This window comes from Trichomycterus rosablanca, chromosome 8 (genome assembly GCF_030014385.1).
Source record: "Trichomycterus rosablanca isolate fTriRos1 chromosome 8, fTriRos1.hap1, whole genome shotgun sequence".
NCBI lineage: Eukaryota > Metazoa > Chordata > Actinopteri > Siluriformes > Trichomycteridae > Trichomycterus > Trichomycterus rosablanca.
Window position 1 is genome coordinate 21,708,264 of NC_085995.1, and position 15,393 is coordinate 21,723,656.

The following is a 15,393-nucleotide window of genomic DNA, read 5'->3' on the forward strand; positions in this document are numbered from 1 at the left end:
AGAGCAACAATTCTATTTCTCACATCCTCAGAGAGTTCTTTGCCATGAGGTGCCATGTTGAATATCCAGTGGCCAGTATGAGAGAATTGTACCCAAAACACCAAATTTAACAGCCCTGCTCCCCATTTACACCTGGGACCTTGACACATGACACCAGGGAGGGACAACGACACATTTAGGCACAATTTGGACATGTTCACTGTGGGGTGTACTCACTTATGTTGCCAGCTATTTAGACATTAATGGCTGTGTGTTGGGTTATTTTCAGAAGACAGTAAATCTACACTGCTATACAAGCTGTACACTGACTACTCTAAGTTATATCCAAGTTTCATGTCTATAGTGTTGTCCCATGAAAAGATATAATGAAATATTTGCAGAAATGTGAGGGGTGTACTCACTTTTGTGATACACTGTATATATATATATATATATATATATATATTTAACTAATTACTTAGATTCACAGACTAGAGTGAAGCAGGTTTAGCCAAATCATCAGTCCGTGGTGTTTCCAGTGAGTCTGCTCACACGCCTTGTGTGCTTAACAGCAGCCAGTCAGAGGACTAATAGGATCCGGGTTGATTGAGATTTCGGACTCGTGATTCCTCATTCAGTACAAAGATTCGAATCATTAACCCTGGGTGATTCAGGAACCGCCCAGATCTAGACAGTGCACCTTTGCCCTTTTCTTCTGTGGATAGGATGGATCTTGCATAGCTTGATGAAGATGGTCTGCACCAACAGGCAACAATCAGGCCACTGGCCCCCAACACACATCTCGTGGCACTTTCCACACCAGAAGTCTGTGTTGGCTTTTTGGGTGTCATAAAGCGACCACTCAAAGTCTTATTTGGTGGCGACCAGCATATACCAAGTGCTTATAGTGCTGGCCTGCTGGTTATTCAGACAAAGGGATGTTTGACCATGAAGCTCTACCAGGTAATCTGCCAGCCTGTTGACTTGTTGAAAAACTGGCTCATTTATGTTGTCAACAGCCTATACTTATGATGCAAACAATAAATTAGTGTTATATGTACTGAGCATCACTGTTATCTAATGTACAGTTTAGCAAATAAATATTTGCTAAAAAGATAGAACTGCCAAAGTAGAACTGACAGAGGGTCCTGGCTATGAATGGCTGCAGATGGGAGAAGGCACACTGGCGATCTGGGTGAAGGGATGCTAAGTCTAAGTCTTAAGGCTAGATCTACCACTGTGGGATCTTCCACTGTAAATACTGCAATCCTGCACTCTTTACTAAATGAAATTAAAACCAAGCCCTAATGTGAAATAATGGCAATCAAATATCTTCTACCAGATATATTCACAGTGGTACCTTGAAACTCAACATCAACTGGTTTTGAAAGTGGCATTGAGTTTAAAACGCATTGAGTTTCAAGATATTTTTTCCCATAAGGATGTATGGGAAACCTGTTAATGCGTTCCATGGTCCTGTGGAACTGCATATATTTCATCATATGACTATTATAGACTAATTCTGATCTGGAGCTACTGAAGTTGGATTAAAAAGAGTCCATGTTGGTCTTCAAAGCTTTTCAAAAAACAGATTATATTGCAGAAAAAATATGTAAGATGAATTATTTGTACTTGTTAGTGTCAATATTAAATAAATTTCTGCCTTTTGGCTCTAAAGCTCTGTCAGACTGTCCATACACACAAAATTTACCCTCCCCCATTACTTCACATCTGTCTGTGCAAAAGTGTCACTGGGTAAAAAAAAATGCCAGAAATTTCAAACAAATCATTTATTGGAATCAAATCAGGGAGCTGTGCTCTTATCTGTGGTAAAGATTCATTTGTTTTACTCACTCTTTTTCATTATGGTGTCGTAAGTAAACAACTCCATGGATCAGAGCATTTGTTTCAGAGATTCAGTCTTGGTTCAAGCTTTGAAAAACAGCTATATAAACCAATCAGAGCTTCGGAATTCGGATTTTGGGCAGAATTTTGTTCCTTTAATCCATATGCATAATATATGCTGTTTTTATTTCTCCAATGTGTGTCATTTAGGTGCGCTGGCAATGAAAAAATCTTTTTATTGGTTGTAGAGGTATAAGTGACAGCTTATTTAACAACTTACCATATTCGTCTTTTTACCGCAAAAGCAGAGAGAATATATTATCCAATTAAGATGGATTTCATTAGTTCAGTGGACAAACACAGTTGGATATGGATCTATATATTCTGGAAATATTCTGGAAACATACAGGTGGATTATATCCCCAATAAAACAACACATGGTCTGAATTTGAAGAAGAGAAGCCCTGATAAGCAGCGGTTATGATTTTATGCTGTGTGGTTGATCTGGGTGGTGCTGCTGTTTACCGTGTGCTTTCATTTTGCAATGATAACAAAGCGTTATCAAACTTTTTTCAGGATTTTTTAGCTTATTTATTTGAAGTTAAACAGACAGCATAAATGTATTTTTTTATTTATTTCCTTTTTTAATGAATGAATTTATTTATTTTATTTTTTCCATACTGTCCCAACTTTTTCTGATTTGAGGTTGAACATCTATGTCTGAGGGGGAATGGCCGAAACTTTGTAATGGAATGGTAAACCATGAAAATGAAATGTTAATAAAATGTGTTTATATTTTAGACAGTACAATACAGTGAAGGCATTGCATACTGTAGTTTAGTTCGGTAATATTTTTGGGGATCTGATGTAGTTGTGTTATTTGCTACAGGCAGACCTTTTCAGCTGAAATCTCTTTATTCCTAGCCTGACCACAGCAACAACAATTTGAACATGGAAGGACACATGGATTTGGCATGTGTCCTTTATATATTGCAGGAATCATATATGTAGCTATAGGTATTGCTAAAAGCTGTACATTTGTACATTAGCATTTCATAATGAATTACATTAATCTGTACATTTTCTGGCAGCACATTGGTAAAGCTGATAAAGTGAGTAGAGTTTTCCACCTGCATGCGAGTGTATTGTCAACTGTAATATATTCCTTAGATATTTGTGTAAATTGAATAAGTGAGTGTGTAGTGTTTAGTGACATACTGGCGTCCTGTCCAGGATTTATTATTATACCTGTGCATAAATCTTTGAAAAGATTTAGCAAAAGCAAATATTTATGCAAACACGCTAGATTAGGATGAAGCAAATGGTAAATACATTTAAAAACAACCAGCTCTAAGGTGCAGTAATATGCTTCACAGTGTAATGATGGTGACAAAAGTTAAATGTATCTTCTCCCAGAATAAAACTCTTACAGTTCTTCAGAATTCAGAAGACAGTTTTCAGTTTACATATTTCTAAAATTAACAGATGAAGAAATGAATTTTGTTCATTTTCAAATACACTGTACAGTATTCAGTTTACACACTTTTGACATTAACAAATGAATTTAATGAATTTAATAAAATCAATGCAATAAAATAAATGATATGCACCCATGTAAACAAAGCAACGTCTATATAGACAAGCTTAATGTAAAGGATCTTGATAGAATGGGCACAAACTTCAACAGACACACTACAAATTTCCCAGAAAGGTGAAGGTTGTTAAACCTGCAGGAAGAGGTGGAACTATAAAATGTCCAATAAGCACATGGTCAGGTGGTCACAAACTTTTGGCCCTATAGTGTATAATCTAAGAGGTCTTCATCACTTCGGAATACACACAGTCTTGGGCTGGTTGTCTCTTTCCTCTTGATTTTTTGCCTTTTCTCTCATTGAAATGTAAAGCAGCGTAATTGAGCATCACAGCATCACAGTCCTACAGGAATAAACATGAAATAGTAAAGGTTTTATTTTAATTAATTAATTAAACATATATTGTATATAATTTTGAATCTGTGTGATGCTATGTTATGATGCTAATACACTGTTTAATAACAAAATCATTATACATACTGTCAAATACTGCTTAATGAGTGGTCTGGAGACGAGGATGCAGAACACGTAATGTTTATTAGAGTACAACAGGAACAAAAAAGAATACGGTCGGCGGTAGTAGGGCAAAAAATAACAAAGAAATGGATGACGAAAGAAAAGAGGAAATACTGGAGAGAAAAAAACAATGTTACTAAGAACTAACAGAAAAACCTAGATAGGACAGTAAGAGACAGAGAGGTGGTGAACTGAACGAGGCGGCCAACGGATGGGACCGAGAGCAAGTAGAGTGAGAGAGAAGTACAGGGAGAGCGAGGGATAGGAAAAAAGTAAGAGAGTTAGTAGGGGGAGATAGAGAGAGCGTTAGTTCACCGACAGAGAAGATGTTAGTATGAAAGAGAGAAATGTTAATGAAAACGAAAAAAGAAAACAGGACGAACTACACAAGCACAGGTAGGGACGCGCCGGAGGAGCGGGCTAGGGTGAGACCTAACTCAGCCCCAGCCGGCCAAACACAAAACACCTGTGAGTACAAACAATGCTCCAAACAAACAGCGATAGAGGAAGAGGGAAAGGAGTGAGAAACCTATGGATCTAAACAAACAAAACACTGGAGCAACAATACAGAGACCAGGACAGTTCACACACACACCTAAACACAGGTTAACTTAATGCTAAGGAGAACAGGGAAAGGAGAAGGGGCGCGCGTGAAGGAGAACGCTGGGAAACACACAGACTAACGTAAAACTGAACACACTACGCACACACGCACACACTCACCCGACGTAGATAAACACGGAAGTAAGTAGCAGGAGAAAAAGTAACTGGAAAGAGTATCGCTCGGTATGACGGCAAATCAAATACTTCGCACTCGAACAGTGAAAACGGAAACCTTAAATAGAGAAAGAAAGAACCCGGAACTAATGAACCGCACCCTGTGAATGGCAAGCGCGCAGATTAGAAGGCGGGGCTAAGGGAGCGCGTCACCGAGGGAGAGTCAGCGTCGGGATTTCTTACACATACAGTGGTGTCTTATGGTTTACCTGGTTGTTTGCTTTCTCTATCACAGAACCTTGGGTCACTATAAAAAAAAATATACAATAAAATAAGGCCCCGTAAATCTAAGATGGGAAATACTGTTATTTTTTTATTTACATTTTAACCAGTTAAGTTCATACTGGGAGTTTTCTAAGAATTACACAAATAACAGTTTGCAACATTGTAAGCTGCTAAATTAATATGAAGTTGTAAGTTGTGGTATGAACATATTTATCTTGAATTTAGCTGATTTTTATAAAGTAACGGTGATCTCTTGCCAAAGTCAAATAAGTGAAATGTAATCCAAGAACCACCGAGATCTGGTCACAAGTAAAAAGTACCTGGAACAAAAAAAAAACCTTCTCTAAATCTTGGTGCTGAGCACATGAATAGCAAAAAGCAGACAGCCTTTGCTTGATTTCAGCATCTAAGCCTTTCAGCCTATAAAGCTTACATGAGTATGGACAGTGATATTCATCTTTCAGCAGCTTCTAGTTCATGGGAGGTCTGATATTTATAGTTTGTTTTTATTTACAATGTATGTGTTCTCTTCTAAAAGATGTTTTTATTATTTCTTGAGTTTATTCAAACTATCCCTAATTATATAGGCAAAGAGAAGTCACAAACTGTATTCAGGTACAATGAGTATAATGAGGCTGCGCAGATCATGTCAAAAATTATCCATTTTATCAAGTTACTTTATACATGTTTTTTAACAAAAAATTATTTAAGAACCTGAATGTATAAATGTGCTCAAATCACAGAAAAAAACAAGCAAATAAATCAGACATATCAAAGCTACCCATAATGTTGTCTTTTATGTAACTAATGATCTAATTAAGTGTTAACTAATTATGTAATTAAGTGTGTAAACATCTGGCTTTGTAAACACAAGGAAAATAATTACATAATTTATATAATTTTTATATAATTTTATAATTGAATTAACAATTATTTTTTGTTCTCTTTCTGTACCATATTGCACATGTCTTTTTTTACTGTTTACTTTAAATTGATTACATATGTTTGTTATTTAAACATAGTTACAATAAAATATGCAATGTTGTGATACGCTGGAATTAGTTACCTGTAACAGGTTTTTGACCTATCATATTTTCAGAAAGCAAAAAATAATATTTAAGAACCCAAGGCTCAAATCATTCTGTCTCAGAATAGTAACAGGCAAATAAATCATTAAAATAACAAAGCTTATTAATTAATTAATTAATTAATTAATGTATGTAAACTTTTGACTATTGCAAAAATATTATAGTAAAAAAAAAAAACAAGATTGAAAACGATAGACTTACCTCTGTATGGTTTACAGCTTCTAATTTTACAGATTAAAACAGACTGAACAATGATCACAGTTATGCACACCACCAAAGCTACTGCAAGGAACTTCCATAAATAATCCACAGATGCTGCAGTGACACAAACAATTCAATATAATAATTATTTGATATGTAATAACTAGTTTAATATTTTAAACATTTCATATTGAAAAGTGAAAATAAATAGATATGTTCTGAGTCATTCTTACTTTAACAAAGTTAGTCAATAAATCAGTTTTTACCCAGCTGTACAGTCGTTCCATTTCCAAATATGATTTTTCCACACATGGCCACAGCACAGTAGTAGGTACCAGTATCATTGATGGTGAGGATGTTCTTGGAGAAGTTGTACACACAGGTGTATGTAGAAGAACTGGTCTTACACTGATGGCTGCTGTTGTGATGAGTGTAAATGATTTGAGGACGGGATTGTGGTGCAGCAGATCTGAACCAGAGCACTGGAAGATCTGATATTGTGCTCTTAGAAAGAACCGTGCACTTCAGATTTACTGATTCTCCTTCAGTAAATGAGTCCAGCTCACCAGTCCAGTTTTGGAACACTGATACACTGCATTCTTGATCACCTGTGCAGTATAATGATGCAGTTAGTGTAAGATCAAAGCTTTTATTGTACACTGTAAAAAATTATCTGAGCAATAAGTCAAGATAACTTCTTTCTTTCATTTACTTTAACTTATGAAAATCATTTTTGTAATTTCAACTAGATTTTACGAGTTTTCAGTGTTTCAACTTAAGTTTTTAAATTAGTTCAATGAAATGAAAATCTGAAGGAGTCAAATGAACTTAACTTTGTGATTTTTGCTCCCTAACAGTGTGTAACTGTATTAATGTGTCATATGAGGAGCCCTTTGTTTTGATCAATTAATTTAGCAATATTATGGTCTTTTTCGGTAATATACTAATATTACAGATATTCCAGACGTAGTAATAATTTAAACTAGAGAATTCTAAACGAAACACCTAACGGGCATCTGCAGACACCAGCTAATAACAGGAACTACACCAGGAGGCGGAGGAATACATTTTGAGGGCGGAATGTTGAACGTCACTAGCTACAACCAGGCGGAGGAAAAACGACCGTTACGGACAGTCTTAGTGAGGTGAGTGGGTGCATTAATCATCGATTTTAAAATCTTATGTGTTTGGTTCATCAGGTGTCTTGTAAAAAATAAATGCCATAAATTCCTCTCATGTTAGTATATTCTTTACAGGATGCCGCTTCTATCAGTTTTGCGTAGTTTTCGTAGAAGATGTTAGCTAGCTTGGAAATAAGTTGGCAAACCGAGACAGCTAGTTAAACCAAACCGTTAGCTTACACTAAACTCTAGCTGCCTTCCCGCCCTTTTTATTCAAGCCAGTTGCCCAAATGCACACATATATACCAATGTGAGTTTAAAGCAAATAACTCAAAATCCAAATATGTCACACACTACAGATGTAATCGATCATTTATGACTTGTTTGGAGTTTAAATTCTACATCCAGGTCTTAATATATGGTCAACATGGTTTATTACACAGTATAAGTTTATCTGAATTATAAAAATGAATAAACTTTCCCTTACACCTTCTGTTTAAAATGGCGGGCTGCAGTTTTCAGTTTAACGGTAAAGTTTATTGAGTAGTTTGAGTATATAAATTAAGACCTGGACATGTTCTGTTTATTTTTACAGAGATAATACTCTTAAAAAGATTTCTTTAGGGGTTCTTTAGTAAATAAATACATTGATTCTATATAGAGCCATGAAAACTCAAACAACCATTTACATGATTAAATAGTTTTTTGCATGCTCAAATTGCGCTTCAGATTGATGAGAATGTGTTGTGTATGGTTCTATAGCACCAAAAGGGTTCTTCTATTGTTATAGGCTTGAGATCGCAACAATAGCAGAACACTTTTTGGTGCTAACCATACACAACACATTCTGCATCAATCTGAAGAACCTTTTCATCATACAAAGAGCCATTTAGGCATGCACATGGTTCTTTGAGTGTTCATGGTTCTATATACAACTAATGTCTTTACTAAAGAACCTGTAAAGAACCATCTTTTTAAAAGTGTGGGTGACAATTGATTCCTATTGTTTAACAATCTTAGCATAGCAGCTCCAGTTTTAACTAAAGAAAAACAATTTGGACTCCAAACATGTCTTGACTGATCTGGGTGAACTCGCTGAACTATTCCTATAATGGTTTGATATGTGCAGTTTACTTATTTCATTATGTTTGCAGTTCATATGACTTAATCACGGTATCCTATATGTGTTCTGATAATGAATTTTCTGTTTTACAGGTTTTGTTTGAATTAATTGAAGTTTCTAACAGTTCTCCAGTCCCATGTGGAATTTGCACAACATGTGAAGAAACACAGAAAAGGAACCAATCTAGTCGCTAAACTTAGCTGTGAGCTTTGTACTTTTTCTACTCCAAGCAACATCAAACAATATGTGATTCATTTAAAAAGACTTGAGAAATAGAGAAACTGTGAATTACCCTTTTGTGGAGTGCTCTTTTAAATCTAATGTTTCACCTTTTAGATTCTCATGTGGATTGAATTGTGTTCAATATTTTGTTGCATTTAAGTAAACCTTCTGCACTCAAACTTTCTCTAGTACACATACACCGATCAGCCATAACATTAAAACTACCTCCTTGTTTCTACACTCACTATTTTATCAGCTCCACTTACCATATAGAAGCACTTTGTAGTTCTACAATTACTGACTGTAGTGCATTTGTCTCTCTGCATGCTTTGTTACCCCCCTTCATGCTGTTATTCAATGATCAGGACCACCACAGAGCAGGTATTATTTAGGTTATTTATGAGAGGATCTGACACAGCAGCACTGCTGGAGTTTTTAAACACCTCACTGTCACTGCTGAACTGAGAATTGTCCACCAACCAAATATATCCAGCCGACAGCGCCCCGTGGGCAGCACCCTGTAACCACTGATGAAGGTCTAGAAGATGACCAACTCAAACAGCAACAATAGATGAGTGATCGTCTCTGACTTAACATCTACAAGGTGGACCAACTAGGTAGGAGTGTCTAATAGAGTGGACAGTGAGTGGACACGGTATTTAAAAACTCCAGCAGCGCTGCTGTGTCTGATCCACTCATACCAGCACAACACACACTAACACACCACCACCATGTCAGTGTCACTGCAGTGCTGAGAATGATCCTCCACCTAAATAATACCTGCTCTGTGGGGGGTCCTGACCATTGAAGAACAGGGTGAAATGGGGCTAACAAAGCATGCAGAGAAACAGACTACAGTCAGTAATTGTAGAACTACAACATGCTTCTATATGGTAAGTGGAGCTGATAACATGGACAGTGAGTGTAGAAACAAGGAGGTGGTTTTAATGTTATGGCTGATCGGTGTATGCATGCATTATTATGTAGTGAGTTGCTCTTGCTGAAATGTGTTTCATATTTTATTAAATTTATCATATTTAATTAAATTTCCTAATGTTTTGGTTTGTTTTAACATGTCACTTGTAATAATTTATTTTTGTACTTTCTTTGTTAACATCTAATTACACTGAAATGTGGTGTTGAATTCAACTGTTCATCCAAAAAAAATAAAAGTGAGTTGTTACCTCAGAAATTGTGTTTGTTGTTATAACTAATTCACAATTTAAAACTCTAAATAATTTTACATTATCTTAACTTAAAAACTAATGTCAAGACTGATTTTAACTTAAATATGTAGGTTGAAGCCAATGATTAGGACAAGTGAACAAAACTCATAATGCTTTGTCATCTGTATTTTAAACTTGCATTTCTAAGTTGAAACAACAAGCATTACATAGTCATATCAACCTGAAGACCGGAATCCAAAGCAAAACTAGACTTAAAGTAATGAGTTGAAGTAAATAGTAATTATAATTTGATTCTACTTGAAACTTTAATGCAGCTTTTTAACTTAAGTTTTTGAGTTGAAGCTGATAAAATTTTTTACAGTGTATCATTGTACTTAAAGCTTTAAACCTCTTTGTTCCAACCTATTTGTTATTGTACACATACAAATCATCAAGAACACCTGTAACAGCGTAAATTAAGTTTGAGTAAATAACACAAATGTTTACTAGCGTGTATATATTTTTTACTCTACTTAACATGTATTTTTATGTCTGTTTACAATGTATGTGCAATAGTGCTTTTCTTGTTTTTTTTTACTGAATGTATATCTTTTTAAAACTTAATGTATATTTTGTCTTGTATATGCTCTTTTTCTATCTTGTTTTATATTCTGTACATTGGAGCTTGGGAAACGCAATCTCGTTCAGCTGTGCACTCCAAGCTGTATAGTCTGAATGACAATAAAGTTCACTTTGACTTTTGACTTTTACTTTGACTTTTACAAACCTTTATTTTAAAGAACAATTCAATTCCCAAATTAACAATTATTGTTCTCGTTCTAAAACCATGTTGCACGTTTTTGCGCTATATTAGTATCTTACTTCAAATTGATTACATTTGGGTTTTTTTTAATTAAACACAGTTACAATAAAATATGCAATGATGTGATTAGCTGTACCTGTTACCTGTCACAGATACAAATGTTCCACTGGACAATAAATTTTTCACCCAGCTTAATACTCCACAGAAGTACAATCCTTCATCCTCTTTATTTATATGTAGAAATGTCAAAGATATTCCAGTCTTTGTTTTTTCCATTTTTAATCCTGATTTGTTGAACTCAGGAGAAATGTTGATTTCATTATGTGTTAAACGTTCTCCCACCTTCTGAGGCATCTCACCAAATCTTTGCTTGTACCAAAGCATCTTATCTAATTTGTCTAAAAATGCACAGTTGAGAGTAACACGTTCACCAGCTTTTACAGACAGAATTAGTGGTTCATTGTGACCCACAGTTTGAGCTAAGGAGAAAAAATAAATAAATCAGATAAAATACAACAAAGAAAAGAATCAATTAATAATAGTAATGAAACGTTATAACAACCAACATCAGACTTACTTTACAAAGCAAGGGTTTAAAACTTACATATTACATGAAGTGAAACAAAAGTCCAGAGTAGAACCATCATCATCAATAAAGTTCTTTGAGAGAGAACAAATAAAAAAACTTCAGATATTTTAAACTAGAGACGTTCACCTCACTGGCTGCTACAAGTCACATGTTCTCTTTCCATTTCCTTTCTATTTATAAGTTTCTACATTCATAGCACAATTTTGCCACCAGAAGTCAGTGATGAAAAAGGCATCAGAACATATGTAACCTGTGTAGTTCGCTGTTATTTTACCAGCTGCTCTTTACTTTTTACTACAAGGGCAAATTAAAATAAACTGAATTAAATGTATCTTACTTAATAATTAAATGATACATGTGTGTGTACACCTGTGTGTGTACTGGTAACTTTGGACTTATTGGTTGCAAGCATACATAAATCCTCCTCTGCATAGCCATACTCTTAGGCATGTTATACTGGTGCCAATTCCCTGCTGGCACTGGGACTTAGGGTAGTGTTCTTGCCTCCTGGACAGGCTCTTGATCTACTGGAATAGATGAAGGCAAAACAATACCCTGACACAGCACAGCCCGGTTGAACTCCACCAGCTGTAATGATGTTTTTTTGCATTTTCCTGCTATTCAACACAAGCTGTCTGATTTTTCTCTGAGGATAAAGAACCACCTTGCTAGTGCTAGTGGTGGTAAATTCGGTTCATTTTATGAACTCGGGTTAATCTGAGTCACTCAGTAATGTGATCCAGTTCACTTAAGTCACTTGTACTGATATCTTGATTGTGATTGATTTACTGCATGAAAATGCATCCAAATATCACTTGTCTTCCATGCACTCATCTTCTGTAAATAAGTGGCACCAAAACAAACAGTCAATAAATTACCATGGGGACTATGATACTCCTTAAGTGTTACAGTACTAAAGTAGCCTATAATAATAATAATAATAATAATAATAATAATAATAATGATAATAATAATAATAATATATACAGTATATATACAGTATATATATATATATATATATATATATATATATATATATATATATATATATATATTGTTGTTATTTTGTTTACAAGAAAAAATACTGCATTACTAATCTATACCACTACTAATGATAATAATCATAATAGCATGTGCATAAAATCAGCCACATAACAAACACCAGTGTGTTTATTAAAATATTTAACATATTACTTAGATTCACGGACTAGAGTAAAGCAGGTTTAGTCAAATCATGAGTCCGCCGTGTTTCCAGTGAGTCTGCTCACACGCCTTGTCATAGAACTCATAGGATCCGGGTTAATTGAGATTTCGAACTCATGATTCCTCATTCAGTACAAAGATTCGAATCATTAACCTTGGGTGATTCAGGAACCGCCCAGATCTAGACAGTGCACCTTTGCCCTTTTCTTCTGTGGATAGGATGAATGTTGCATAGCCTGATGAAGATGGTCTGAACCAACCGGCAACAATCAGACCACTGGGCAGGTATTCTACTGGCCCCCAACACACATCCAGTGGCACTTTCCACACCAGAAGTCTCTTGGGTGTCATAAAGCGACCACTTAAAGTCTTTTTTGGTGGCGACCAGCATATACCAAGTGCTTATAGTGCTGGCCTGCTAGTTAGTCAGACAAAGGGATCATGAAGCTCTACCAGGTAATCTGCCAGCCTGTTGACTTGTTGAAAAACTGGCACATTTATGTTGTCAACAGCCTATACTTATGATGCAAACAATAAATTAGTGTTACATGTACTGAGCATCACTGTTATCTAATGTACAGTTTAGCAAATAAATATTTGCTAAAAAGATAGAACTGCCAAAGTAGAACTGACAGAGGGTCCTGGCTATGAATGGCTGCAGATGGAAGAAGGCACACTGGCAATCTGGGTGAAGGGATGCTAAGTCTAAGTCTTAAGCTAGATCTACCACTGTAAATACTGCAACACATGAAATTAAAACCAAGCCCAAATGATGCAATAATGGCAATCAAATATCTTCTACCAGATATAGTCACAGTGGTACCTTGAAACTCAACATCAACTGGTTTTGGAAGTAGCGTTGTGTTTAAAATGCAATGAGTTACAAGATATTTTTTCCCATAAGGATGTATGGGAAACCTGTTAATGCGTTCCATGGTCCTGTGGAACTGCATATATTTCTTTATATGACAATTATAGACTAATTCTGATCTTGAGTTATTGAAGTTGGAGTAAAAAGAGTCCATGTTGGTCTTCAAAGCTTTACAAAAAAACAGAATATATTGCAGAAAAAAATATGTAAGATGAATTATTTGTACTTACCCTTTGGCTCTAAAGCTCTGTCAGACTCATACACATGAAATGTACCCCTCCCCCATTTCTTCACATCAGTTTGTGCAAAAGCGTCACTGAGTAAAAACAAGTCAGAAACGACTCTTTTTAAACAAATCATTCACTGGAAGCAAATCAGGGAGCTGTGCTCTTATCTATGGTAAAGATTCATTTGTTTTGCTCACTCTAATTGGTTCTTTCAGAGTCTTGGTTCAAGCCTTGAAAAACAGCTGTATAAACCAATCAGAGCTTCCGCATTCGGATTTTGGGCAGAATTTTGTTCCTCTAATCCATATTGCATAATATATGCTGTTTTTAATTCTCCAATGTGTGTCACTTAGGTGCGCTGGCAATGAAAAACTCTCTTTTTATTGGTTGTAGAGGTATAAGTGACAGCTTATTTAACAATTTACCATATTCGTCTTTTTACTGCAAAAGCAGAGAGAATATATTATCAAACTAAGATGGATTTCATTAGTTCAGTGGACAAACACAGTTGGATATGGATCTATATATTCTGGAAATATTCTGGAAACATACAGGATGGCCACCAAGAAAAAATATATATTATCCCCAATAATATTATATCCCCAATGAAACAACACATGGTCTCAATTTGAAAAAGAGAAGCTCTGGTAAGCAGCGGTTATGATTTTTTTTGCTGTGTGGTTGATCTGGGTCGCGGTGCTGCTGTTTACCGTGCGCTTTCATTTTGCAATAATAGCAAAGCATTATCAAATATTAAACTTTTTTCAGGATTTTTTATGCTTATTTATTTGAAGTAGAACAGATAGCATTAATGTATTTTTTATTTATTTCCTGTTTTAATGAATGTATTTATTTTTAAAAAAATTTCATACTGTCCTAACTTTTTCTGATTTGGGTTTGTACATCTATGTCTGAGGGGAAATGGCCGAAACTTTGCAATGGAAAGGTAAACCATGAAAATGACATGTTAATAAAATGTGTGTATATTTCAGAGAGTACAGTACAGTGAAGGCATTGCTTAATGTACAGGGTGGGCCATTTATATGGATACACCCAAATAAAATGGTAATGGTTGGTGATATTAACTTCCTGTTTGTGGCACATTAGTATATGGGAGGGGGGAAACTTTTCAAGATGGGTGGTGACCATGGCGGCCATTTTGAAGTCGGCCATTTTGGATCCAACAATGGTGTGCTTGGTTTTAACGTAACTGTATTCTTTCATGAGTTATTTACAAGTTTCTGACCACTTATAAAATGTGTTCAAAGTGCTGCCATTGTCTTGGATTGTCAATGCAACCCTCTTCTCCCACTCTTCACACACTGATAGCAACACCGCAGAAGAAATGCTAGCACAGGCTTCCAGTATCCGTAGTTTCAGGTGCTGCATATCTCGTATCTTCACAGCATAGACAATTGCCTTCAGATGACCCCAAAGATAAAAGTCTAAGGGGGTCAGATCGGGAGACCTTGGGGGCCATTCAACTGGCCCACGACGACCAATCCACTTTCCAGGAAACTGTTCATCTAGGAATGCTCGGACCTGACACCCATAATGTGGTGGTGCACCATCTTAAGTGGTCAGAAACTTGTAAATAACTCATGAAAGAATAAAGTTACGTTAAAACCAAGCACACCATTGTTTTTCTTGTGAAATTCTCAATAAGTTTGATGTGTCACATGACCCTCTTCCCATTGAAAAAACTAAAGTTGGATCCAAAATGGCCGACTTCAAAATGGCCGCCATGGTCACCACCCATCTTGAAAAGTTCCCCCCCTCCCATATACTAATGTGCCACAAACAGGAAGTTAATATCACCAACCAT

At 35.7% G+C, this 15,393-nt stretch overlaps 1 protein-coding gene across 1 annotated transcript; it reads right to left on the reverse strand.

Moving 5' to 3' along the window:
* Positions 1 to 3,437: 3,437 nt before the first annotated feature.
* LOC134318689 (uncharacterized) lies at positions 3,438 to 12,821 on the reverse strand. Its single transcript, XM_062999626.1, has 6 exons — positions 12,665 to 12,821; positions 10,822 to 11,157; positions 6,490 to 6,831; positions 6,224 to 6,337; positions 4,919 to 4,956; positions 3,438 to 3,759 (listed from the first exon to the last, which is right to left on the reverse strand). Exons 1-6 carry the CDS (start codon positions 12,819 to 12,821, stop codon positions 3,634 to 3,636), a joined length of 1,113 nt encoding a protein of 370 aa, XP_062855696.1. The 3' UTR covers positions 3,438 to 3,633.
* Between the last annotated feature and the right edge of the window lie 2,572 nt (positions 12,822 to 15,393).

Bases quoted from the DNA above. Each gene is read 5' to 3' on its own strand.
- LOC134318689 (XM_062999626.1), bottom strand. From the start codon at position 12,821: ATGACACCCAAGAGACTTCTGGTGTGGAAAGTGCCACTGGATGTGTGT. The intron at 11,158-12,664 runs GTGCACTGTCTA...TTTTCTCCTTAG, and splicing joins CACAGAAGAAAAGGGCAAAG to CTCAAACTGTGGGTCACAAT. The intron at 4,957-6,223 runs GTAAGTCTATCG...TTTTTTTTATAG, and splicing joins AAGCTGTAAACCATACAGAG to TGACCCAAGGTTCTGTGATA.